This window comes from Nyctibius grandis, chromosome 26 (assembly GCF_013368605.1).
Source record: "Nyctibius grandis isolate bNycGra1 chromosome 26, bNycGra1.pri, whole genome shotgun sequence".
Lineage (NCBI taxonomy): Eukaryota > Metazoa > Chordata > Aves > Nyctibiiformes > Nyctibiidae > Nyctibius > Nyctibius grandis.
In genome coordinates, this window is record NC_090683.1 from 5,982,402 (window position 1) to 6,008,341 (window position 25,940).

At 58.7% G+C, this 25,940-nt stretch overlaps 1 protein-coding gene and 2 non-coding genes across 3 annotated transcripts; 1 reads left to right on the forward strand and 2 right to left on the reverse strand.

Annotated features, from left to right (window-relative positions):
- Nucleotides 1–2,674: 2,674 nt before the first annotated feature.
- On the reverse strand, nucleotides 2,675–20,518 carry PLXDC1 (plexin domain containing 1). Its single transcript, XM_068418848.1, has 14 exons — nucleotides 20,362–20,518; nucleotides 18,688–18,836; nucleotides 16,712–16,855; nucleotides 16,302–16,371; nucleotides 15,790–15,912; nucleotides 15,348–15,466; nucleotides 15,043–15,142; nucleotides 13,137–13,232; nucleotides 11,932–12,013; nucleotides 9,757–9,817; nucleotides 8,722–8,857; nucleotides 7,123–7,158; nucleotides 5,698–5,858; nucleotides 2,675–4,512 (listed from the first exon to the last, which is right to left on the reverse strand). The coding sequence occupies exons 1-14, from the start codon at nucleotides 20,414–20,416 to the stop codon at nucleotides 4,393–4,395; spliced, it is 1,452 nt and encodes a 483-aa protein (XP_068274949.1). The 5' UTR covers nucleotides 20,417–20,518; the 3' UTR covers nucleotides 2,675–4,392.
- A 996-nt stretch (nucleotides 20,519–21,514) lies between these two features.
- TRNAC-GCA (transfer RNA cysteine (anticodon GCA)) lies at nucleotides 21,515–21,586 on the reverse strand. Its single transcript has one exon. It is a non-coding gene; the product is annotated as a tRNA-Cys (tRNA).
- A 3,164-nt stretch (nucleotides 21,587–24,750) lies between these two features.
- Nucleotides 24,751–24,841, forward strand: TRNAI-UAU (transfer RNA isoleucine (anticodon UAU)). The gene is given in 2 exon segments: nucleotides 24,751–24,788; nucleotides 24,806–24,841. It is a non-coding gene; the product is annotated as a tRNA-Ile (tRNA).
- Nucleotides 24,842–25,940: the final 1,099 nt, after the last annotated feature.

A 25,940-nucleotide genomic window follows, 5' to 3' on the forward strand; every position in this document is an offset into this window, starting at 1 on the left:
GAGACCTGCATCGCCTGGACCACAACCCAGTGCGTTAACTACAGCTCCGTCCTGCCGCGGTGAGCATCCTTCTCTCTCGGTGTGTCTCTAACGAGGCTCGGCCTGACCTCTTGTAGGGCACGGGAAGCAGGACTGAGTTGCTCCAATTTCTCTGCTGCCTTGGGTATTTCTACACAGTGCAGCAGTTTGCAAGGTAAGCGCGTGGAGAGGGTTACGGGAAAGTCCTCGTTCTGGCTATGCCCTTATCAGCTACTCAAGGTGTAACACACGTGGAAGCGGTGCTATCGGAGCTCCCATGAGAAGTAATCTATTGATATCCGTAGTTAATTGCAAGGTGGGCCTTTTCCTACAGTTCCTCATCTCCTTTCAGTTACTGCATCATGCCAATGTGTTCGTCCTTTTAATGTACAAGAGCGAAGGAAGCCTGAACCTGGAGGTGCTACCCCGAGGTCTCAGATAATGACCTTTAAAGTGATTTACACTTTTGAAATAATTTGGTGGTAGTGCAGGGATCAAAACACTAAACCTTACTCCTGTCAAGAAGTCAAACAGGCCAAGCAAACGTCATTGTTCAAGCTGAGAAGCCTACAAAAAAAAATCTAAGTAGGTGGAGCAGAATAAAATTAGAAGGAAATTATAATCTTGATTTAAACCTCAATTACATTAGTTTTTATCCTAGATATGTCCTGGGAACACCTCCTGGTATGATGTGTTAGTACTAAGACAGAAAAGGATGCCTTAAAAAAAAAATCCTTGTATTCTTATAGTGTCAATTAAAAGAATAGGAGATGAAGATAATTCTCATCCTGCTTAGATGTTCACATAACATGACCAATAATCCTCTGCATGTTTTATTTTGAAAACAAAGCAGTCCAAAAGGAAGATTTATTTTTTTTTAATATTAAGACTGTATTCCATGCAGATAATTCATAGTAAATACATTGCATTAAAAGACAGTTAAAGTGCCTTTAGTCCCCCAAAATAGTCCAACTGTGCTGTAAATTCAAGTATGTGGAAAGTAGGCCGTTAGTTAGTAAGAGAATATTTTTCTGTCTGGGTCCTGCTCCCATAGATGGCAAAAATGGGGCGGGTAGCCCCCAACTTTTGTAGGAGCAGAACCAACCTCGCGTTGGTCTCTGATAAACCCTGTGCTGTGTTTTCCCAACTGCTGAACACAGACAGTGGCGGAGGAGCCGATCTATGATGTTATTTTCTGCCTGATGACAGGCAGCTGCCTCACGCCCCAAAGACACGCTCAGCAGTTGCCACAAACTGCCAGGGCACGGTGCTTGGAAAGACAAATGAGGAGCCAGAGCATTTGCATCCTCTTTTAACCAGCTGAGCAACAGACTGAGCACAGCTAACAGCCCCAGCCCGGTTTATAGCTATAAAATACACAGGTCAATATACACATGTGCGTTACAGTCTGCTTTGAAGCAAGCCCAAACGCTGGGTTCATCAGAAGCCGGAGGAAAACCACAGCACATGGCTAGAGAAGCCACATGATTAAAAGCAAAATCAAATTCTTTTGATGTCATAGTCGCCATCATCCCGTTCTTGCTTTGGCACTCGAGACTAGCAAGATTAACCGGCATCTTGAAGTCAGAGTTACAAGGGTAGAAAGGGGTGTTGATCCTGATGGGTTTGACTTGGTGCAGCCAGCATTATACTTGAGCCCAGACTCTCCTATTCTCTTCAACATTAGAGCAGTACTTGTTGATGCTAAAGATATTTTTCTTCTAGGCATCAGCAACATGACCGTTGGACTTTCTGGAATTTAATAGACAACCTCTTCTCTTCCACCTCAAAGCAAAGAATATTCAGAAAAGATTGCTCCCCACTGACTCACGAGCTTCCCACATGTGAACTTCAAGTGCCAAGAACTAAACCTCATGTCGAAAGGTAGGACAGAATATTTATTTTTCTCTCCTCCCTCAGACACAGCACCTCAGTGCCTTGCTTCTCCAGGCTAGGCAGGGGGAGATGCTGCTTGAATCCAAACCTTCAGCTCAGAGCACGCACATGACTATGTGCAGTGATTTCTCCATCTACTCTACCACAAGGTCTTAGAAATGATGAACTGGAGCTGTTAACGCTCTACCTGACAATACCCCAAACCATATTCCTCAGTAGAAGGCAGACCAAACACCTGCACAGCTACAGAATAGCCTGGTTTGGTTTGTTTCTTTCCTTAAAGGAAAAAAAAAAAGCCTTTTTTACTCCAGGCACTCAGAACTTGGCATCTCCCCTGAAGTACAAGTATTTTACGTATCTCAACTGTTTCTGTACTATGGTTATTCTCCACCTGAGTATCTGATCCTCTTCTGAATCCTTCTAAGATCCTGGCTGCAGTAATGTGCTGCAGTACAGCTCAATTGCACTCTATTTAAAGTCTATTTTCTTTTAAATTCGCAGCATTTCAGAATCCTTGGACATTACCCAGCATCTCTAGGGGTTGTAGGGGAAGAGGAGTACCCAAAATCTTGCTGTTATTGTGTATGCATGGTCAGAAAAACAGTAAAAACAAGGCCATTATTTGAAAAGAGTTAAATCCAGAGAAAATTCCTTACCAGCTCATAACCATTTCAAAGGAGATCAGATCCTGGGCAAAAACTAGATGACAGCATCCCTTTGAATTCTTTCTACTTCAGGGAAACAGGAGAAAAAAACAAACTTCCAGCTGAAAGCTTTATTTGGGAATAAAGTTTATCTTCAAAATATGTCTAAAGAGAGACTGTCTGGGCCGTAACAGCTTGGCACGGCTCAGTCTGACTTACCCTGCTTGAGCATTTCGGTGCCTTTATGCCATAATAAGATGCAGCAAAAGTCTCCCTAGTGGCTATGTATGAAAAAGTATAATCTGGGGTCTAAATGCCACAAAGCATCCATATTTATCTTTAATGGCTATATAAATTCAGCAGATGAGAAGGAAAACATTAATTAGACAGACCCTGCCTTTGGCAGTAATCACCACCAGTGACAGCTGAACCAGCCAGTGGATAAAATATGCACCAAACATGATTATCAGAATAAATAAGTGAGGATCCAGAGAAAATTAAAAAAAAAAGGGAAAAAAGCCCCATACAACCACCACCTTTTTTGATGAGGGGAAGAAAACTTTACCTTACACTGGACTTTGGACTCTCTCTTTTTTTTTTTATACAAACTTTCCTCAGTTTAGGGCCCAATCCTGCAGCTGGTGTCTGTGGAAGTAGGGTAGAGTATTTCTGCAGATTAGCCCTGAATTCTGATTGCACAGGAGGAGTAGAAAACCCTGAGAGGTGTAGTGTCGACGCTCTTAGTTAGGGTCAGATTCTGGAAGCACAATATATGTACAAATCCAGACCAGGGGCCTATTGCAGACAAAATAAAAAAAAATAGAAAAAAATTCCACTGACTTGAGTAGGCTCTAAAAACCATGATGTTAACAAGGTGATTTTCAGATTTTCAGTGGCTTGCCTTCACTGCTTATTTGTGTGAAATAACCATGAATGATCCGGGATTTGCATCAGGATTTAGCCCGTGGGAGGACACGGCTTTCGCTAGTGCTCTGTCCCCATCCTCTTCCATCAAAACCTTCCTGCTGGATTAGTGGCCACACCACGAGGACATATTTTGAAGAAATCTATGATTTTTTTTCACACTCCGTCTCCTTTAGGGAAAAAGGGCCATAACAGCAAACTAATTAGATGCCCAAAAGTGCGTCTGAGCCGCTGGCTCACAAACATCTTGAAGGTGAATCCTCCACAGGGTTTTGCCCTTAAAATAGATCAGGTTTCCCCCAAGCAGGGGGTGGAAGGTGTTGCTTTGAAGGGAGAGGGCAGGGAGTTGAAGCCATGGTGGTGGAAGACCAACTGCAGGATGGAAAGACAAAGGCTTGAGGCTTCTCAGCCGTGAAGACAAAATTAAATGTCACCTGCCCCAAAAGAAGGCAAAGGGGAGAGTGGAGAAAGGGACAGAGCTGGGGAGAGGGGAGGTGAGCCCTGGAGAGCCAACCTTACCTCTCCTGGGCCACCAACAGCGTCTACCCACAATGACCCAGCCTCTCCAGGGAGAGGGGCAGAGGCAACCACAAAACATAGAACCCACGCCAAGCTCAAAAACCTGACTGCCCTTTGTTCTCCCACCACATGCAGGGCTTCGGCGCTGGGCTGGAGGCAGAGTCCAACGTCACAGCTGGCTGCCCCCACCACTGGCTCTGCTGTCCCGTGAGGAGCCCAGGCGTGTCCCAGCCTCACATCGCCCTGACTCATTGGTTTCAAATGCTCCATTGGATCTTTTTTCCTCTACTCGCTGTTTCTTTTCCAAGAGGGGAAAGACTTTGCAATAGAATAACAGAAGACTCCAACACTTGAGACACGGGAGGTTCGCGATGCGGAGGACGAGAAGCGCTCAGCACTGTTCTGCTTCGACAAAGCCCTCCTTCTCCTGGCTGGCTGGCTCCACCTCTGAGTACGTGGCGTGGTTGGTGTGATTTCGGAATTTCATGGCGGGCCAGTGATGGGGCCTTCGCTGTGGACAGAAACAAAAGACCCATCAGAAGCTGTGGCAGAGCCTTTCACGCCAAGCCTGCAGGGCAATTGGAAACTCGGTCCTGAAACAGAAACAACGCTGTCTTTGTGAAAGTCTGACTTTTTAGTAATAAAAATTAATTTTAAAAAATTGCTTTATGCTTAAAAGAGTTGATTACAATGCATCGATCTCACTTAGCTGACCCACTAATAAGGTTAAAATGGGGAGCAGGGAGGAAATGGAAATTTTAAGTGAATCTCTCTGAGGCTGATGAACAAGGGTGGCCTGTGCAGCCGAGGACGGCCACGGGCTTCCCATGCAACCACACACCCGTCAGCTCTGTGTCTCCTCTCTGTCTGCAAACAGGGACAATGGCATTGCCCCTTCTCAGCCGGGCATAGATAAATGCATCAAACACTGCCAAGTGCTCAGGTACTAAACTGGTAGGGGCCGCGTAGATCAATTCTCCGAAGCCTGTCTCTGCAAACAGGACAGATGATGGAGGGAAGAGAAGTGCTCTAGGAAAAAGCCAGTGAGGGACAAGGAAAGGCTGAGGGCTAAGTGTTGCTCACTCCCTCCACAGCAGCTCCTGTGCCAGGATTCAGCCCACTTCTGACTGCCTCGGGAGCCTACACCAAGCGCTCTTCTGGCTTTTAACAGCAGATGGAGATTGTTGGACCCCCCATCTATCCGAGAATTAAAATCTTCCATTTAGAGCATTCACAGCACCACTTAGGCAGCAGCTGATGGCATGACATCTATCAGTAAAGTCTGACAATTTTAGTCAACACGATCCAGCTGGGCAATTCAAAAGGCAGTGATCTCATTTATGTCATAGCTCCAACTGAGCCCTCCAGCCAGGCTGCCTGTGACTGCTCATGCAAGCAGGTGGAAGAGTCTAACGTTGCATGGGGGAGAAAAAAAAGGCAATGTGTGAAAGGGGAGCATGTGAAAGGGAGCAAAATAAAACTGTGTGGGAGGGGCAGAGCCTAAGTTTAAAACATCATCAACTGGAGGTTGGGAGATCAGCTGTGACTGTAGGACCACGAAAAGAAACTCAGATATTAACTCTATCAAAGTTCCTCTCTCCTCTTCTCTTTGCTCCCTGCTCTTCTCTAGAAGGTTAGAATTTGTGTTGATAGCACAGGAAGATAAAACTGGCCAGAGATAAGGCTCTGCACTCACCTCAATGAAGAACAGGGCGGCGTTTGAGGTGGGGTGGCTGTTGATGTAAATTCCAGCAAGGATAATAGCGGCAATGAGCACTACTGCCAGCACGATCCCCACGATGGTACCTGTGTGAATCGGGGCACCTGCTTTCTTGGCAGGAAGGCTGCCTCCCACACCTGCAAAAAAGGGTTCAGTTGAGTCTCGAACTGTGCTGAGACGTTGTTTACATGACACTTAGGGACATGGGTGAGTGGTGGGCTTGGCAGTGCTGGGTAATGGTTGGATTTGATGATCTTAAAGGTCCTTTCCAACCAAAACTATTCTATGATTCTAAAAGAAAGGACAGAAAAGAAAAGCAAGGCAAGACCTTTCAGAGCTCTGCACGCACGCAGAGCAACCGAGCCTGCTACTGTCAGGCTTAACGAGAGGGGAGGATGCACCAGAGAGGAGTTGTCTGGGCTCCAGCACCCCTTTTGGACTGTAGCAGTAGCTGGTTTAAAAGATTAAACCACCGCCATGCAGCAACCCCCTCTCCAATCCATATTCTTTATATATTGGCTGCTTGCTCTGATAGAAAGCCATTAGCCATATGCTGAGCGGGGCCCTCAGCGTGTCTTACCCGCAGCCCTCCAGCTTGCCCTTGGTCCTTGGCTATGAATATGCAATTGCACAGAGCCACAGAGGGGGCATGTGGCATATATTAACAGTGACGTTACCAGCCATTTGGGGAGCAATTTGGCTGGGACTGGGAAGATGATGCATTTCAAAGGCCCCGTGCCTGCAGAGGAACTGATCCTGCACCCAGTTTAGCCAGTTTAACTTCCCTGAGCTGCTTTCAGGTAAGAGGGACGGGCCTGTGGTTTGCATACGACCGCAGCTCCTGCAAACCTGATGTGGGGCGAAGAGGGCTCGGATCCTTCCCGTGCTCTGAAATTAGCAAGAGCATCACAGCAACAGTTTGGTTCCCTGCGCTTGGGGCTGCCGAACAAACTGGGACTGAGAAAGGATTCACAGGAACAGAGATGAAAAAGGCAGAGCTGGGCTAAGGACACTTTTTAAATTTAGATTTTACGCTACTCTTTGGCCCAGCTGGGGAAATCCAAAAGCAAAAAAGACCTTGTGTCTATGCAAAAAGTGCAAAGAAAGGGAATTACATGGAAAGAGAAATCTTATCTTCGCAGTTTGCACAGCAGGACTAAGTGGGAAAAGCAGACAAACAGCACCAGGGTAAAACACATCGGTCCCGACTCTCACTTTTCACTACCTGAAATGGTATTAATCAGGCTGAGGACAACAGGACTCTTGATTACATCCCTCCAACCTCAGCTTCACCTGCCTGCTCTGCTGCCTGATCGCAGCTCCCCGGTGCATTTGATTTCCGTGTAACCTGTTTTCACTGGGAATGAATGCGAGCAGGCAAAGGGAAGATAAAGGGCTTACCTTCGCTTCCCGCATACTGATTGAGCTTCGTATCATCTAAAGGAAGAAAACAAAGGTAAAAAAATAAAGTTAGGAGCCTTCTGTGATATTCTGCACGCTTCCCACCCGCTTTCACCCCTCTGTAACGGGGCCACTGGCAGAGCACGCCTCTTGCACAGCATTTTAAACCTCTGAGTTTGGTGGACAAGGAAAGCACCAAGAAAACAACAACAGTGGAAGCATGTGGCTCGTGGTTTCTTGCATTCCGTCACAGAGGTGGCACCTGGAGCACAAACACCTGAGGAAACCCAGTCTCTAAATATGCTTAATGTGCCAAGCAGGACAGTAAGTGAATGCTGGATGGGGGTGTCTGTGGTCAGACTATGGCATTTGCAGCTGCTATTACCTCCTGAACACAGCAACGGGATGTTACGCTGCAGATACCTTCCATGGGGGCCCAAAATCCAGTTCTGTTTTTCACCTCATTCTGGAAGAACCAGGATATATTGCACAGGGCTTTGTGCCTTGATGGTGTCCACATTGACTGAAATCCCCATCCAGAATTCTCACTGCTTGGCTCACATGACCAGCAGGTCGGACGTGGTCACAAACACGTCCATGAGCAGAGGCAGGGAGCTGGGCTGGCCGGGAGGATGCACAGGGGTGGGTCCGCTCCTTCGCTTTGCTCGTTCCTTCGCTGTGCTTCCCCAGATAAAGTTCGCTGCCTGATGCAGCTGGCTGTTTGTTTCCTTCCAAGATTACAAATTAACTTCATGCTTGACTATGTCACAGAAAGCCTCTTGTTCTTTTTCCAAGAACCGGCGATGAGTTGGAAAATAATCTCCGTGGCGGTGTTACACTCCCCCCTCCTTTAATTGCTCCTTTCAAAGTCAACCCTGTCAGCCAGGCGCTCCGTTCCTCCCCCCCCAACTCCTTCCCATCGCTGAAGGACAATTACTAATGTTCCTTTCTATTTATTCTAATTAGCAGTTTGCGTTAGGGACTATTAAGCAGCGAAATTGAAGTGATACCTGCCGCTCGGATCCGAGGAGCCAGCCCTGTGTTAATAGGATTATCAAGCTTTAGAACATGGGTGTCTCGAGGGAAACTCAGGTCCTTATGAGGAGCTTTCCTACGCTGGAAGGAACACCGTTCCCGAGCAGAGGGCAATCGCAAGCCTGTCCTGTATTATTGCCAGTCTGAGAGCACTGGCAGCCCTGAGCCACCAGCTAGGACCAAGCACATCAAAAGCAGGAGCCCCTATTGGCAGTATTAACCTCTGTCACGATGCCAGGGAGTCTGTGCACCAGGGACTAGTGGCTTGTTGACCTTCACAAATGCGTAAAAAGGCTGCGACGCACCTGGAAAACTCTTCCCACTGGAGGGTTTCATCTCTCCCTGTCCCACACCACGCCGTGTCTCACCTCTTAGGCTGCCCCTCCTTCTCCTTTCCACTGCCTCCTGTTCCCACCCCTGCCCTGTCCTTCAGCGACGGGTTTGTTATCGTATTTATTTGGATGTGAATTGGCTTTATGAGGCATCGGGGTGAAGGACCTCTCCGGGGATAAGTGTTGAGGATGAGGTGTCCCTGCCACAGCTGCTCACCCCACCTGCCCCTACCTTCTGTCGTGAGGTTGTCAATGAAGAGCGAGGACGTGGAGGTGGTGACATCCTCATCCAGCGGCGAGAACGAGCTGTCGGGAGGTGCTGAATAGTGGTCACCTTCTGCTAAATCCTCGCAGGTCTGCTCATCCGACTGGAAAGAAAATGAAGAACAGCTACTTCTCCTCGCTCTCCCCCAGCAAGAGTGCCAGGGAGGCAGCGGGGAGGACTGTGCTTCCCAGGCTCAGGGTTGCCAAGCCCTTGGGGCTCAAACACTGGGGTGGAAGCAGGGGACATGGTCCAGCAGTGCCAGAAGTATGGCGGGGGGTGACCCAGAGGTTGGAGAAGAGGAGGAGGAGTTTGGGAACCACTTAAGTAGGACAATGATCTGGCAAGGTCCTACAGTCTGACCTTCTTGCATCACTGAATGACCTTACATCCGTCCTGTGACCTCCTTTTCCCTCACTCAACCCTCTCGGTTAACTGGGAACAAAGCGGAGTTTTCAGTGGGGGGAGAAAAAAAAAAAAAAAACAACAAAAAAACGCCAAAGCAGAAACAGATGTTCTGTTAGAGCGGATCTTTCTGAGACAAAGAAACTAGTTCATCCAATGTGGAGATAATTGTGCTAACAAGGACCCAAAAAAAAAAAATCACAAGGGCTAATTTCTTCATGCTTGAGAGTGAGTAAGAGTCACGCTTCAGAAGGTGGAGGAAAAAATATCCCTGTGTACTCAAATTGCACCATGTGGTAACTTAGGGAGGTCACTGCATCTTTACTGAGCGTCCAGCACAGAAACAAAACACCAGCAAGGGAAATGCTGGGTGAGATGGACCATCTTTTAACTATTCCAGTGCAGACATCCTCCGTTCAGCGCATCAGGGTCCTGCTGCAACGGGAAAGGGATATCTCAGGGGAGACCCAGTCTGCTCCAGCACAGCAGGGGCCAAGTGGAGCTGAGAGTGAATTTTCGGAGCGGGGATATGGCCGTTGTTACATAGTTCAGCATCAGCCCTAGGAGAGGCCCTAGAAGTGACCCTTGTCTCAGTCTCACCTTCTGGCCACAGCCGTAGGACAGCCACTCCTCGCGGTATCGGTCAAAGCCGCTGGAGCATCTGAGGAGAAAAGCAGCGTTAACCTGAATTCACAGCAACAACAACGCTCGTTTGCTGCGTGGGTGGCATTGCTAACGAGTTCTGTGCTGCCCCGAGCCCCAAGCGCTGCCCCCATGGGCGCTGTGTAGAGACTTGGACAAACAAATATCTGAGGACTGGAAAGATGAGCTACGAGTTGGTCTCCAAAGACACGAGGTTTCCAGTACAGCTGTGCTGGAAGGACCCAAATGTTCCTCTTCACAGAGGAGGAAAAGGGTCAACGCCGCTTCTCCAAGGGAAACAGAGAAGCAGAGAAATAGGAAAAATATATAGACTGAGTTTGAATTTCCATTCCCTGGACTCTGTGCCAGGGCAAGGCCATGATCTCCACCAGGGTTTGTTGTTTTTTTTTTTCCAGCAACATCTGCACAGGAAAAACACAATAAAGAAATTAAAAACGGCATCAGGAAAACACCAGCTAGAGAAAACTCTACAGAAAGAGGGGGAACGAAACAGCACTCTGACCTTTGGGAAGTCTCTGGGGACTACTGAAGGATGAATCAGGGGTTCAGCTCGTACAAGCACTAATTTACTCAACTTCCAACCAGTAAAAGAGAAGCCACAAAGAACTTCAGGTCCCGCTGAGTCACTTAAAGTACAGTTCCTGTAACGATTACGGGCTCAGCAAAAGCAAAAGCACAAACTCCACTGTCCAGAAGAGAGCTAAGAGGACTCCGGGGTTAAATCACTGAGCTGGACTCAGGATAGAAGTTCAAGCCACCCTACCAGCTTCCTCGGGAAAGATCACATTGGCTTTGCAAAGCCAACCTGGTTGAAAGCCAACGAGATAGCGGCAGGCTCACTCTAGCCCATGGTTTTGCCACGCTTGCCACTCGACTTCCCATTTGCAACCCAAGCTCTTTAGCTTTCAGCCAACACGTCAAGAAGTCACCGTGCTACGTGTGATAAGGGCGAACATGAGCAACAGCCACTCGGATTTTGGACCATGGGGTTTGCAAACGCCGTGAATTTGGAATAAGCAGAATGATGAAGTCCCTGAACCCTGGGGTTTCAGCCCCAACAAGATCCAGACTAAGCCACTGTAAACCAGGCTTGGTTTTGCTACCAAAGCCACATCTGGTTTCACGCATCTCTCAGCTGCGAGAACGTAACATCCTCTGATCTGAAGCCACCACTGAGCAACTGCCCTCAACAACTGATGGCTCAGGATCTTTCCCTGTCTCAGCCGCCCTGCTCACACCTTGCTGAAACTGCTGCGTGTAAGGAAAGGTGCAAGTCCTGAGTATAGCGAGAGAAGGGCTATGGAAAGGAGGAGTGATGGTGCCCTGCGAGGGATGCTGGGGCGAGCTGGGGAAGGGACGAGCCAGCGGGTCTTCCTGGGACAGCCGGGCATTGCCATAGTGCCACACGCGAGGATCTGTGTTATTGGGTCCCCTCCCCTGCCGCTAGCTCTAAATAAATATTTCAGCAAAATCTCATTAAACTCTCTCGCGCTGCTCGAGCTGAAGGAGAGCACGGAGCAGGACCGCTGCACGGCTGGGACTGCAGCAGGGCCCCCCCAGATCCTCCATGTACCCCCAAAAAGGCAGCCCGTGCCCCTCACCCTCGCCATGTCTCATCCCCAACGAGGAGGGCCTGTGCCCCGCAGCTGGGGGGTGATGGGCATCCCTGGCTCTCTGACCTACCCGCCGTCCTTCCGAGCGTGTCCCAGCCTCCCTGCCCTGCATTTCTCTTGTCCGAAATCACAGCCCGAGTCGGGACAAGTGTCCCCCATGTTTAATCTCACTGACAAAAATGCAAGTCTTGCTTCTGGTCTCAACTTGTTCCAGCTGCTGCATCGAAACATCAGGACTGAGAACCCCAGCCTCGGGAAACGGCTCCTTTCGATGGTTTGTAACCAGAGAGCAGATCATCGCTTAACCACGGCTATGAGACTATGAGAGCAGCACCCTGACTCAACCAAAAAGGAACCAAAAAACCCAACAAAAAAAGGGAAAATAATAATAAAAAACCCAACCACACTGATACAGGCATCAGCCCTAGAGGTGCGCTCGCTCTCCCAGCTATAGGACGTTGGCGAGAGCGGCGGTGGGAAGGGAACTCACGGCAGGTACCTCTGCAGGACGTGGCACCAGCTGCAGTTGAAGGTCAGCTCCGAGGTCACACACATTTCACAGCTCTGATGCTGGAGACAAGCTGGAAAAGAGAGAGGAGAGACGTACCAGCGATACGCCAGCATCGGCGCGGGCACGAGGGAGCATCTGCCGAACGCTGGTGGAACCAGAGCACCAACCCTAACCCAGCCCCTCTGCAACGGACCTGCGGGACAGGGCAGCTCCTCTCTAGCAGGAGGGGACTCACAGCCCAGCTGTAAACATCTTCCCATGCTGTTTAGTTGGGAAATAAAACATGTCTGAGCCTTATGCCATTTCTTATTGTACAGAGGGTGTTTCTCAGAAGGAAGGAGTTCAACCCTCTGTTGCTACGTCCACACTAAGTAGTTCTGCAAGAGTATCTGAGCAAGGAGGCTCAGAGGTGACCTTAGTGCAGTCTACAACTACCTGAAGGGAGGTTGTAGCACAGTGGGAGCCGGCCTCTTCTCCCAGGCAACCAGCGATAGGACAAGAGGACACAGCCTCAAGCTTGGCCAGGGGAGGGTCAGGTTGGACATCAGGAAGCATTTCTTCTCAGCAAGGGTCATTAGCCATTGGAAGGGGCTGCCCAGGGAGGTGGTGGAGTCACCATCTCTGGAGGGATTTAAGAAAAGACTGGACATGGCACTTAGTGCCCTGGTCTAGTTGACAGGGTGGTGTCAGGGCAATGGTTGGACTCCATGATCCCAGAGGGCTCTTCCAACCCGACTGATTCTGTGATTCTATGATTCCTCTGAAGATACTGCTCTCAGCTACCCTGGCTGCTGGGGAAAAACAAAGCAGCAGGTCTTAAGTAGAAAAAAAAATATATTGCAGAATGCTTATTTATGATCTGCTTTGCGGTAACCCTGCCTGCTGCTAAAATTGTCCTAAAGTACCCCAGGGAGACGGTTTAAATGCATAACCTTGGTATCTTCGTGACAGATTTACTCTCCGCTCTGTATTTACGGACCGCGTGCCAACCTTCCCTCTGCGCACGGGTCCTTGCATCTGAACACTAAAAATGTACCTATTTAACAGGAGCCTTAAGACATTTCATCCGAGCGTGGAGGCGTAGAAAATGTCTTGTAGACAGACTCGAAGCGAACCAGCGTCCAGCAAAATTAGCTGCAGCTTATGGAGCAAAGAGAAGGAGTTTCAGCACCAGACCAGCCTGTCCCACTTACTGGGCAGCGGCGTGAACTCCACGGCTGACATGTTGGTGATCTTGCTGGTGTCCAGCTCCACGCGGTGATACTCGTAGATGGTCCGACGGCGGGACTCTGAAACACGGAGCCTTGGCGTTAGGCTGGGCTCAAACCCACCCTGGGAACCCCAGCTGGTGGGGCTGGGCTGCTGACCGAAAGGCAAAGGTGGCCCCAGGTCTTGGGGTGGTTCCTGGGGGCGAGGACTGCGCACGGTGGCTGTGAGGCTGCGGGAGGAGCGATGCAGGAGGTGCTGGCGGGGACAGGAGGGTGTCAGGGCACAGATGGGCTCTGCCCTGCTTTGCTAGGAGGAGCCTGGAGCTCCCTGTCCCCCTCTCCCCGACCAGAGACGCCCGCGATGGACGCGGTCCAGTCCTGCATCGCTCTAAACAAACACGAAGCTGCACAACACATTGCTCGTCAGTGAGTCACGAGGCTGCGAGCCTCCCCTCGCCTGCTCTGCAGCCGCCTTCCCCCCAAAGCCTCCTCCTTCTCCCCAAACCCTCCTCCTTCTCCCCAAACCCTCCTCCTTCTCCCCAAACCCTCCTCCTGCCCCCACCTCCTTCATGCCTTGCCCCTTCCTTCTCTTCCCCTTTCACCCCAGGGGCCAGAGGGGTCTAGCCTGGCTTCAGGCTTCTCCCAGATTCTCCCCCAGCCTCAGCCGCTGGCTGACGTGGTGACACCAGCCAAGAGGCGTCTCTGGCTTCGTGCCCCTGCAAGGGTGATCAAACCCCCCGCTCCAGCACGGCCGCGGCTCCTCGATGCTCCGCTCCGCACCGGGAGCCCAGCACACGAGCAGGACGGAGCGCTCTCCCCTCCTACCCCCTCCTCTCCTTCCCTTCAAGCCTCGTTCCTTCACCTCACAAGTATTTTTCGTGCCCAGTTCTTGCAGTTCTTCTCCACCCGCCTCCCCTGGCAGCCCCGGGGCAGGTACAGGCGGGGGGCAGCAAGCCTGTGGGGACGAGGGGCAGGCTGGCACGGAGGGGAGGGCTGGCACCATCCAGCCTGGCCGAGGTTCTTCCACAAACTGTTGTAAACGGGCAATAAACGAGGGCCAGATGGCAGGAGCTATAAATAACGGGGGAAAGCGACCGCGCCGGGGGCAGCGCGGGGAGGCAGGAGCGAGGCTGTCCCTCCTCGTGACGAGAGGGGACGGGAGAAGCTGGGCTCACCCCACACCTGCAGCTCAGGGCACACATGGAATAAGCATGTGGACATGTATGTAGTCATCCCCACGTCCAGCCCTGCCCGCAGCGCCCGTGCCACACTGCAAGTTCAAGGACAGCCCAGAGCAGCAGCAGTGTGGCTTGGAGGGTCCCCCAAGCCCCCACGCCTATAGGAACAGGGCACCCAGCACCCCCCCCAAGCCTCTCGGCCATCTGCAGTCTCGTTTGCGACCGTTCCTCCCCTCCTCCTCATCAGCTGGCAATCAGGGAGGCGAGAGCTTGGCTGCTCGCAGCGATTCCCAACACGCCGGGCGAGAGGCACGAGGCCCCTTCCCCTGCAGCGCGTCGCCAAAGCACACAGCGTTGGTGGGCTGGGGCCACCCTGACCCGGGGGGCACCCAGAGCACACGGCTGCGCAGTGGTCTTGGCTACGGAGAGATGCACCCTGAGAGAGATGCACCCCGAGATGATGCACCCTGAGAAAGATGATGCACCCCGAGAGATGATGCTCCAGAGGCGGTGGGACAAGAGGGGCATCCCTGCAGCCAAGCCCCTCACACCTCCTCACGGTCCCTTGCTCCCCACCACGAATCAAAGTGGTGCATCCACGTGTCCTAAAGTGCCCCAAAGATGAGGACATCTCATCTCTCCTCCCCCGTCCACCCCCTTGCCCAGGCATGATGCCAGGGGAGCCATGGCATCCCCCAAGCGCAGCGACTCACCAGGCACATCAGGAGAGGGGTTGAGGATCATGAAGGCATCGGAGAGGCCAGCCTTCACGGGGTGCTGGGTGGCACTGATCTGTAGGACCGGCACGGGGATCTGCAGCCGGGGAGAGAGGACGTGGTAGACGCCAGCCCTGCCCCGGGCTCTGGTGCTGCTGCAGAGGTCTGCAGTGCTTTGGTGGCACTGGGGATGCCCAGACTCCACATGTGAACAGTTACAACATCAAATCCCCTCCCAAACCCTCAGGGATCCCCCGCAGGGACCCTCCTGCCGTGCCCTCCCCAGCAGGAACACCCCTCACCTCCTTGTACCCAAAGACGATCCTCCCGGTGCTGTGCAGGGCCGCCTGGAAGGTGAAGCTGCCCATGTCCTCCTTCCCCTGAAGATAGACCTTGTCCCACTGCACCACAAAAACTGTCCCTGGGGGGGAGACCGGAGAGGATCAGTCCTCTCGTCTCCCCATGCTCCACATCTCAGCAGCCTGACCCGTCCTCTGCTGTTGGCGCAGCTCCAGGTCATCTCCTCCCCAGGTCTCCAGCCCTTCGCTCTGAGCAGACCCATGAACAAGCCCCTGCCGCCCTCCCCAGAGCCCCCCCGGGTGCTGAACAGTCCCTGCTGCCCCAGGCTCCCCCTCCCCACACCCTCCCCTCCCTCCAGCCCCTGTCTCTGCTCCAGAGCTCAGCTGGGCCCAGCGGTACGAGGAAGGAGCCGGCTCGCGGGGGGCCGGGGGGCGCCGGGCTCACCGTTGTCCAGGTACTGGACTGTGGAGTTGCGGGAGTAGCTGGGGTTGAAGTTGGCCATGAGGGGTGCGACGTACTGCGTGGCCGTGAGCATCCGGTGGATGACGTCCCCCATGAAGAGGAAACCTGAGCGAGCAGAGGAGGGTGAAGCAGCACGCGCTCCCCTCCGACACCCAGGACGCTCCCTCCCTCCTTCTGACCTCCCACCACCCTGCCCTGGCTCACCCAGCATCCCCTCCCAAGCCTCTGTGACCCCCCTGCATCCCCTCAACTGCTGCAGAAACCGAGGCACCAGCAGCACCCCGCTGCCTGGGTACCAGCAGCAGGGCAGGGCTTGGGCTTGGCATGGAGGCACAAAGCCAGAAGGGCTGCAGCCCCTTCCCTGTCCGAGCTCCCCGGGCTCGGGGACGTGGGGTGAGGTTGGAGCCTGCACCAGAGCCATGTCCAGCCCTCCCACCATGGCGTGTGGGCACCCCATCCCACCCCAACCCACCGCCCGTCCCACCCCGACTCACCGCCCGTCGCTATCGTGACCTGCCGCAGGAGGTGGCCATAGAAGGGGAAGTCAAAGGAGAGGACGATCCTCTGCGGGAGGGACACGGGGTGAGAAGGGTGCTCAGCCCTTGGGCAAACGCCTGCTCGGGATGTGGGGGGACGGGTCTGTGCCCACCGGCACCGGCTCTGCCCTGGAGCAAGCGCCTGGAGGGTGGGAGAGGGGTGGGAGCGGGGTCCTGCGGGTGCCTGGTCCCCACGGCTCAGCCCTGGACTGGGGCTGGGGGAGACCAAACGCTTCCCCAGCCGTGGTGTCCCCCCTGCTGTCATGGGGATGTGGAGGGGCTACTGCGAGGTGCCACCACGGGGAAGTCCCTGCTGGGAGAGGGGACGTGGGGGACGCGGCAGGCTGCAGAGCAGCCCCCGGGCTCACCGAGGCCTGCCGGTGCGTGTTGGAGAGGATCCCGTGGATCTTCGCTTGGCTCCTGTTGGCCGCCGCCATGTCGACCCACAGCCCCCTCCGCCGGGCGTCCCCCGGCCCGTAGATCCGTGACACGTAGTAGCTGTGGTTGTCCTCCTGCAGCCGGGTGACAGGGGACAGCGTTACCCAGCCTGCACACCCCCGGGCACGGCTCAGAGCACCCCAGAAGCAATAAAACCAGCACTGAAAACCCCCATGCAAAGCCAGTGAAGGGTGCTGAGCAGCTGGAGAAGGCGCAGAGGAGACCCACGAGCCCCCAGCATCTTCCCCCCCAGACCCCGGGACCTGCTCCTAGACCCCTCTGCCTCCCGTGCAAGCCCTGACTCCAGGGAAAGCTTCGAGGCTCGTCCCTACAGCAATTACAGCCCCTTCTCTCCCCCAGAGCCTGGAGGGACTGTCGCAGCCCAGAGAGCCCTCCCTTCCCTAGGGATGGGGAAACTGAGGCACGGGGCAGGCTGCGTCAGTACCCGCTGCATCCCAGCACACACCACCCCCTGGGACACAGGGACAGGCCAGCGCTGGGTGACAAATGACCAACCTTCCCGTGTCCCCCGTCCCCCCCAGCCCCTTACGAGCGTGTTCCCAATAAACCGGGGGCGGGGAACAAGCAGGGCCGGAGCGCGGGGGAGCTGGCAGCCGAGCCCCTGACCTCATCGCTGACTCATTAGGATGTCCCAATCACCACCTCGCTTTGCTTACAGCAGCAATTAAGAGGTTTTGGGGACAAGAACAAGTGGGGAGCGCAGCTGCCGTGGGGCAGAGCTCGGGGAGGGATGGCAGCACCGCCCAGCATCACCCCCCTCCTCATCCTGCGTGTCCAGAGCAGCCCCCCTGCACCCCAAACCTGGAACATTTTGGGGGCAGAGAGGGGAAACCCCTCCAGACCCCAGGCTGACACCTCCCGAGGCAGGATCACACCTTCTGCGGGTCGGACACGATGAGAGCAGTGTCCCTGACCTTGAACGTGGCCCCGCTCCCGGGGGGGGGGGACACTCCGTGCCCCCCGATGGTGCCAAGCCCCAGGAAATTGCTGCCTTCTCCTCCCGGGAGCCACAAGCGCCATCGCACCCTCCCTGTGGCTCCCTGGCATCTCCACGTGCCGTGGTGGCCATTGGTGGTTTTGGGCTGGTTTTGGGGTTATTTTTAAGCATTTCCACATCAGGGACTTTTCTGGCCCCTCTCTGTCCCTGCTGATCAACGAGCCAGGCCAAGCTGGAGCTCGAGCAGAGTGGAAGCAGCCACAGCTGGTTCGTGCCACAGGGGCACTAATTCCACCGAATCCCCAACCAGCTGCTGGCAAAAACACCAGGACAAGTCACCACGACCAGGGTGTCCCCTGGCATAAACCACCCACGGCCACGCATCCCCCCTGTCCTGGAGACCTCGGAGCTGGGTAAACGTCCCCAGCTGCCCAGAGACCCCCAGCCCCGCCACAAATAACCAGGAGCTAATTGAGGGCGGGTAATTAGGCACAGCCGGGATGTGAGAACCCAGCGAGGTGTCCCAGGAGGTGCCACTGCTGCTCCAGGAGTTCGTTAGCAGCGGCGCAGGCTGCTGCCTTCCCCAGCCAGAGCCCCCCCTTCCCGCACAGCCCCCCGGCCCCGATAACCTCGGCGGCATCATCCCCGCTGCACGCGTGGCACCGCGGCAAGCGAAGCATCCCCGGCTGTTCAGACGAGGGGTGGCCCTGGCACAGCCCTGGGAGCTGGCAGGGCCCACGGGCAGGGACGGCCGCAGGGCTCGGAGCAACCCCAGGGCACGGCTGCCTCCGCGCTGGGCTGTAATTACCCTCCGGGCTGCCGGGATCCGGCCCCACACATTAAATCAGAGCCAGTATCTCCACCAGCTCCCTGCCCAGCCTGGAAATAGCTCTGGGCGGTCAGGCGCTGGCCAGGTCCTGCCTCGGGCAGGCGGTGGCCCCAACTCACCACGATCCGCGTCTCGTTGGCCGGCAGCGTGTCGATGGCCAGGCTGCCCCCCCCCAGGTCCTGGCTGATGCGGGTCCCCTCGGTCCCCGGCGAGGTCTCCCGAGCTCTCCGCCGCCCTTCGCCCACCACTGAGCTCCCGGGGGGGTGTCCTGGGGGGGCACAGGGATGGGTCAGCGGGGTTCCACACTGGGAGAGACCTGCCTGCGGGCTGGGATCAGCCTTCTCCCCCAGCAAGGCAGCTTCTGCTTCGGTGACACAAGTTTGGAGGGGTCTCAGCCCTGATAAGCAGCATCACTGCAATGATGGAGATGTAGGGAAGGGCTTCTCGGGTCAGGGATGGCCACGGGGTGCAGGGACGGGTGACAGACACCCACGGCCAGGGGAGGAGAGCTGTGATGGAGGGGTGAAAGGAGGTAAAACACCTACAACCCCCCCAAGCTCAGTGTGCACCCCGCATATGCCAGCGCACGAGGAGGAGTGCAAGGCCCCGGGGATGGGGAAGATGCAGCTTCAGCAACGGGGCACCTGTGTCCTCGATGTCCCCAGCCATCGGTCCCCTCCTCCGGGCTGGTTTGGGGTTTAGGAGCCAGGGCAGACTCTGAGCATCCATCTCCAAAAGAAACATGTCCCTCGTCCCCTCCTGCCACATCTCTCCCTGCCTGGCTCCAGCCCCAGGAGGGTGCAGAGGCCAGAAACACGGCGCAGCGTTGGGGGGGGGATGAAAAAGCCATTTGGGACCAAGTCTGCAGAGATTCAGGAGATTTCCTGGCAGCTCGGCACGGGTGGAGGCGGTGGGGACGGCGCACGCTCGCCCACGGGCAGGGACAGAGCCAGGACGTCTGTCCCCAGCGAGCGGGACAGCAAAACTCGCCCCTGGGAGAGGGCTCCCGCCTCCAGCTCCGGATCCCCTGGGGACAGGGAGCTAATTGCTGCCTAACGAGCTCCTGGTCCCCGCCTGAGCTGTCCCGCGGGTTTCTGTCCCCAGTGCCTCCGGGAGGGGAAACTGAGGCAGGGGGGAGCGGGGCTGAGCTGGCAGGAGCAGGCAGCCGGCGGGATGCACCCCACTGCCGAGGGTCGGGAAAGGGGCTCTGTTGGGGGTCCCGCTCACCTTCCCTGGGGCCGCTGGGGGGTCCCCAGCCCCTCGCCGCTGCTGGGGGGTCCGGGGTGCTGCAGGGAGCTGAGCCCTTCCCGCGGGCAGGGCGCTAAGGACCCCCCCGGGGAGGCTCCGGCGTCCTCCCCAAAATCTCGCCGTGCCACGGGTGGGGGGATGCCGGGTGGGGGCACCCCGGCAGCGGGGCCACAGCCCCCCTCCGCCCCAGGGCTGCCCCGCACGGCTGGAGGGGGGGGTCGGGCACCCTACGGTGCCAGCAGAGGTGCCAGGGCTGCGGGGGGACGCGGAGGGGACCCCCCCCGGCAGGTCCCACGCCGCAGGCGGCCGCTCTGGGTGCAGCCGGCTGCGGGGTGCAGCGTGACACGCACCCGCTGCCCGGGGGGGGCACACGGACACCCCCAAAGCGCAGCCCCGCTCCGGGGAGCCGCGGGGCGCGCAGGCGGCTCGGGCGGGCGCACCGGCCCCGGACCCGCACGCCCAGGACCCCCCCCGGACCCGCACTCCCGGGACCCCCCGGAGCTCGCCCGCCGCCCCCCGGCCGCGCTCCCCGGCCCCCCCCCTACCTGCGCCCAGCGCCCCGCGCAGCAGGCAGAGCAGGATCAGGCCCCCCCAGCGCATGGTGGGGGGCGGCGGGCCCCGCTCGGCCCCGGCTTTGCTGGGGGGGGGCTCAGCGCCCCGCCATGGGCCCGCACCCCCGGGGAGCCGCGCTCGGAGCCGGAGCCGGAGCCGGAGCGGGAGCCGGGGGTGGGGCCGGGGTGGGGCCGGGGAGGTGGGGCCGGGGGTGGGGATGGAGCCGAGGGGGCAGCGGGGCCGGGGCCGGCGGCAGGACCCCCCCACGCCCGGGGGGGGGCTCGGGCAGCGTCCCCCGCCGCGTCCCGGTGCGGGCTGGCGGCTGCCCCGAGCCTGCGCCCCCGCCGCTCCCTGGAGGGACATCGGTGTCCGTGTGCTGCCCCCCGCCTCCCCGGCCCCCCAGCAATGGGGGGGGGGCACCAGCGAGGCTGGGGGTCCCGCCGCCCGGTCCCCACTGCGGGCAGCCCGGGGTCGGTGTGACCCTGCACCGGGCTGCGGGGGGGGTTGCTCGGCTGAGCCCCCCCAGCCTCACCGAGCCCCCCAGCCCTCCACGGCAACCGCACCCACCATGTTTGGGGGTCCCAGGGTGGGGGGGTCCCAGGGTGGGGGTCCGGCTGGCACGGCAGAGCCCCGGGAGCAGCCCGACGCCCCAGCCCCGTGCCCGGCCAGGCTGGCTACTGGCCACGCCGGCTGCTGGCCACGCCGTGATTTGGGCAGCGTTTTGGGGGGCTCAGGCTGCGCCCCAGCCCCTCTGCCCCTGGTGCCCGGGGGTCTCTCAGCCCTGGGTGGGGGGGCCGGGGCAGGAGGAGGGTGCAAACACCCGCAGAGATGCGCCGTGTGCCCAGGGTTTGGGGGGCAGCACTGGCCCCCCCCAGCCTGGAGCGGAACCCGGGGGGGTGCGGGAGCGACGCGGGGCCCTGCGGCCCTTGGTTGGGGGAAAGCTGGGGAGGGGGGGTCACAGCTCTGGGGGGGGTCCCTGCGGAGAGCTGGATCCGTCCCGCAAGAGCAAGCGACGTCCCCCGGGGCTGCGGGGACACCAGGGGCTGCGGGGAGGGGCAGGACGCGGCCCCCCCTTCGCTGCCGCGGGGGCTGGGGAGCAAATAAAAGCGGTGAAAAAAAAAGGGGGATCCCCCCCAAAGGAAAACAAGGGGGCACCCGGATTTGAACCGGGGACCTCTTGATCTGCAGTCAAATGCTCTACCACTGAGCTATACCCCCGCCCGTGACACGGGTACTGGCTGTACTGGTGACAGCGCTGCCCGGCCGGGACACGGTGCCACCCGTGGGCATCTCTGTGCTCCCACGCGCACCCACGCACAATCCTGTGCACCCACACACACCCCCCTGTGCACCCACACACACCCACACACCCCTGTGCACCCACACACACACACCCCTGTGCACCCACACACACACACCCCTGTGCACCCACAAACACCCCTGCACACCCCTGTGCACCCACACACAACCCTGAGCACCCACGCACCCCCCCGTCCACCCCTGCGCACCCACACCCACCTACACGCCCACACACACCCCTGCACACCCCTGTGCACCCATACACCCACACACACCCCTGTGCACCTACACACACCCCTGTGCACCCGTACACACCCACACGCAACCCTGCACACCATTGCACACCCACGCACACCCACCACACATGGCTGCATTGCACACACGCTCATGCACACACACACCCCCCCCCCCCCAATCTCACCCACCCCCCCCACAGCACACGCACGGTGCCCCCCCCCCCACCACTGCCCTGCACAGCAGGCGGGTGGGGGGGGCAGAGGCAGGATCCGGGCCCCCCCCGTGCTCATCCCGGGCCTCAGCGATTGGGGGGACGTGGCACCAGCAGCCCCAAAACCCCGTCCACAGCGAGAGGGATGGAGCCAAACCCTGAGTTTTGTGCGATGCCAGGCCCGGGCCGTGTTGCCCAGCACAGGGCTGGGTGAGCGTACAGCCCCCGCCAGAGCTGCTGAGGCTGGGGGACCCCCAGGGCTTTGGGGGAGCAGAGCTGCTGTGCGGGGCCTCGGTGGCGCGGGGGGGGATTAGCCGGAGACAGCAGCGTCGGGGCGAGCGCCCAGTGGGAGACGGAAGGGGGGAGCGGCCGTGATTGCACCCAGCAGCGGGGTCAATATTTGCTCCCTAAGCCGCTGCGCAAACGTGAGCGGGGGCGGTGCGAGGCCGGATCCGGGTGTCCTGGCCACAGCCTGCCCCGGGCACCGGCACCTCCTGGACCACGGGGAGAAAGGAGGTTTGGGGTCACCCGGGTGCAAGCAGCCATGGTGGTTTTCCAGCCACCGGTCCAGGGTGTCCCCTCGCCTCGCTGCCCCATTTCCCTGTGTCACCCATCAGCCCCACCACCTTCCTTTTTACAGATGGGGAAACTGAGGCACGAAGGCAGGGGGGATCACCTAGGGCAACAGAGAGGGAGACCCCAAGGGAGAGTGAGCCCCCTCCCTGCAACAGGACACATCCCTGGTGCACCCCATTCCCAGCGAGCCGCCAGCGCCCGCCCTGCCCCAGCTGCCCCTGGGGACAAAACCCACCGGAGCGTTGCCGCAGGCCCCGTGCCACCGTCCTGCAGCGGGGACCCAGCCCTGGGGTGGCTCTTCCCTCTGCGAAGTGTATTGGAGAGGCCGGGGGGAGCGTGGGGTGGCCCTGGCTAAGCTCCCCCCCGCCCCGTGTTTGGGGACACGGCGATGGCATTGTCTGGGGACGCGCTCAGGGGAGGCCATTGGCGGGTTTGCCCAGCGCCGGTGCCAGCTCAGCCGGGAGATAAGGGCCAAACACCTCGTTTGCAAAGCGGTTGGGGAAGGTGCAAAGCCCGTCACCCCCGGGGCGGCGGGTGGGCACGGGGGGGGGGCACAAGGGGCGGGCACGGGGGGGCTGTGCAGAGGGGAGACGACAAACCACAGGGGAGATGCCAACTGCTTGCCCACCTCTGCCCTTCCTGGGGGTCTCAGTGTGTGCCCCCCGCTCTCTCCTTCCACCTCCCCCTCGTCCCCCCGCTGCCCCATGTCCCACCGCCCCAGGGAAGGGGGGGGCCAAACCCCGAAGCGAAGCCCGCTGTGGCACGGAGCCGCTTGGCGCCTGGCAGGGTGCTGGCACCCACTGCCACCCCGAGCCGTGGGGGGACCCGAGGGGCTGGTGGGGACCTGGGGCACCCCAGGCCGGCGCTGGAACCGACGGGGCGCCGGAGCCAGACTGCTCCGAGGGGGCCGTTTACTTTGGGGCTGTTGCCCCCAGCGAGGGGAAGGCTGGCAATTATGCTAATCCCTTAACCCCTGATTGCCTCCTCCTTCCCCATTAGGTGGGCAAACAGTTTTAGCAGCGGGGGCCCAGATAGGCCGTGGGCTACATATACCCGGCACCGGCACCCAGTGCTACCCAGTGCCACCCGCCAGCACCATGCCGCTGTCCCCAGCCGTCCTCTGCCTCGTCGCCTCGCTCCTGCCCGCTGCCTCCGGCTACCTCTGGGCCTGGATGTACTCCTTGCCCCAGCACCTGCCCGAGGAAGCCACCCTGGGCAGAAGCGCCCACCCCGGGGACAACCTGGAGGAGGTGAGTGGTGGGTGCTCCCCCACCCCAAACCCCCGGGTGTGCGGTTCCTGGGGGACAGGAGGAGGGGGAGCAGTTGCAGCAGGGGTGGGAGCAGAGATGGATGCAGGGGTGGGAGCAGGGATGGGTGCTGGGATGGATGCAGGGTTGGGAGCTGTGGTGGGTGCTGTGGTGGGTGCTGGGGTGGATGCAGGGATAGATGCAGGGGTGGATGCAGGGATAGATGCAGGGATGGATGCAGGGATGGATGCAGGGGTGGGTGCAGGGGTGGGTGCAGGGGTGGATGCGGGGTGGGAGCAGGGATGGGTGCAGGGGTGGATGCGGGGTGGGAGCAGGGATGGGTGCAGGGGTGGATGCGGGGATGGGTGCTGGGATGGATGCAGGGGTGGGTGCAGGGGTGGGTGCAGGGGTGGGTGCAGGGATGGGTGCAGGGGTGGGAGCAGAGATGGATGCAGGGGTGGGAGCAGGGTGGGTACAGAATTTGCAGCTGGGGATGCAGCAGGGGTGGATGTAACGGGGGGAGCCGGGTGCGCAGCCGGGTCGGGACCGAGTCCCGGGGTGTGGTACCGGGGTGCGGTGCGGTACCGGGGGTGCGGTACCAGGATGCTGTGTGGTACCGGGGGTGCGGTACCGGGGGTGCGGTACCAGGATGCTGTGTGGTACCGGGGCCGAGTCCCGGGGTGCAGTGCCGGGGGTGCGGTCCCGGGGTGCGGTCCCGGGGGTACAGTACCGGGGGTGCGGTGCCGGGGTGCGGTGCCCGGTGCGGGCGGCGGGGCCGGGAGGGAGCGCGCGCGCGGCGGGCGGCGCCGGGCGCTCCAGTGGCGCAATCGGTCAGCGCGCGGTACTTATAGGGCAGTACGCGGAGCAATGCCGAGGTTGTGAGTTCGAGCCTCACCTGGAGCAGGACTTTTACGGGCTTCCGCAGCACCCGCGCACCGGCTTCCCCCGGCACCGCGGGGCTTTCTTTTCCCCGAGAGAAAACCCTGGAGCCGCTGCGGGGAGGTTCCGGGGGGACGGGTGTCCCCAGCCTGGCCGAGGGGTGCTGAGCTGCTCCCGGTCAACCCCGGCCTCGTTCCGCACCGTAACGCGCACACAGACGGGTTTGGCCCCGTGCTGCTGCCTCTGGCCTGTCCCGGCGTCGGGGCTGGTCCCGGGGATGATGTCCGGTCCCCTGACGTGCCGTGTCCCCCCCCCCGCAGGTGACACCGTGCAGCCCGGCCACCCCCTGCGCCCCCGGGCACTTCTGCGACGAGCACTTCGGGCTGTGCCTGCGGCGGCGCCCGGCCGGGCAGTTCTGCCGCCGCGACCCGCACTGTGCCCCCGGGCTCCTCTGCATGTTCGGGAAGTGCCAGCGGCCCGTGCCCGCCGGGCAGGAGGGTGAGCAGGGGCTGGGGGGGGGGGACACGGGAGGGACAGACCCCCCAGGCTCAGCCCCGGGAGCTGGGAGCCACGATGGGGCGGGGGGCGACCTCCAGCATCAGCCCCGAGGGTGCAAAGCCGAGGGGTGCTGGGGGCACCCAGCCCCATCCCTGTGCCCCAGCCTGGGGACGGGGTGGGGGTCCCCTGTCCCCTAACCCGTCTTTCCACCCCACCAGGAGCCCGGTGCCAGCGGGACGAGGACTGCGGGGCGGGGGGCTGCTGTGCCCGGCAGCATGGCGAGCCCGTGTGCCAGCGGCGGCTGGCGCTGGCCCAGAGCTGCCACGTGCCCCCCGGGGGTCTGGCCTTCAGCATCAACCAGGTGTGCCCCTGCCAGGCCGGGCTGGTCTGCAGGGCCACCGCGCCCGGGCGAGAGTGAGTATGGGGCTGCCGGGGACCCCTGAGCCGGGGACGGGGCGTGGGGGACACCTGGGTCCTGCCCCGGGTGGGGAAGGGGTGGAAATGGTGCCAGGACCAAGGTGCCACCCATGCCCCCGTGTCCTCTCCGCAGGAAGGCGTTTGAGTACTGGCCGGAGAAGAGCGAGTGGAGGTGCCAGCAGCCCTGAGCCCCCCGCGCCGTATTTAT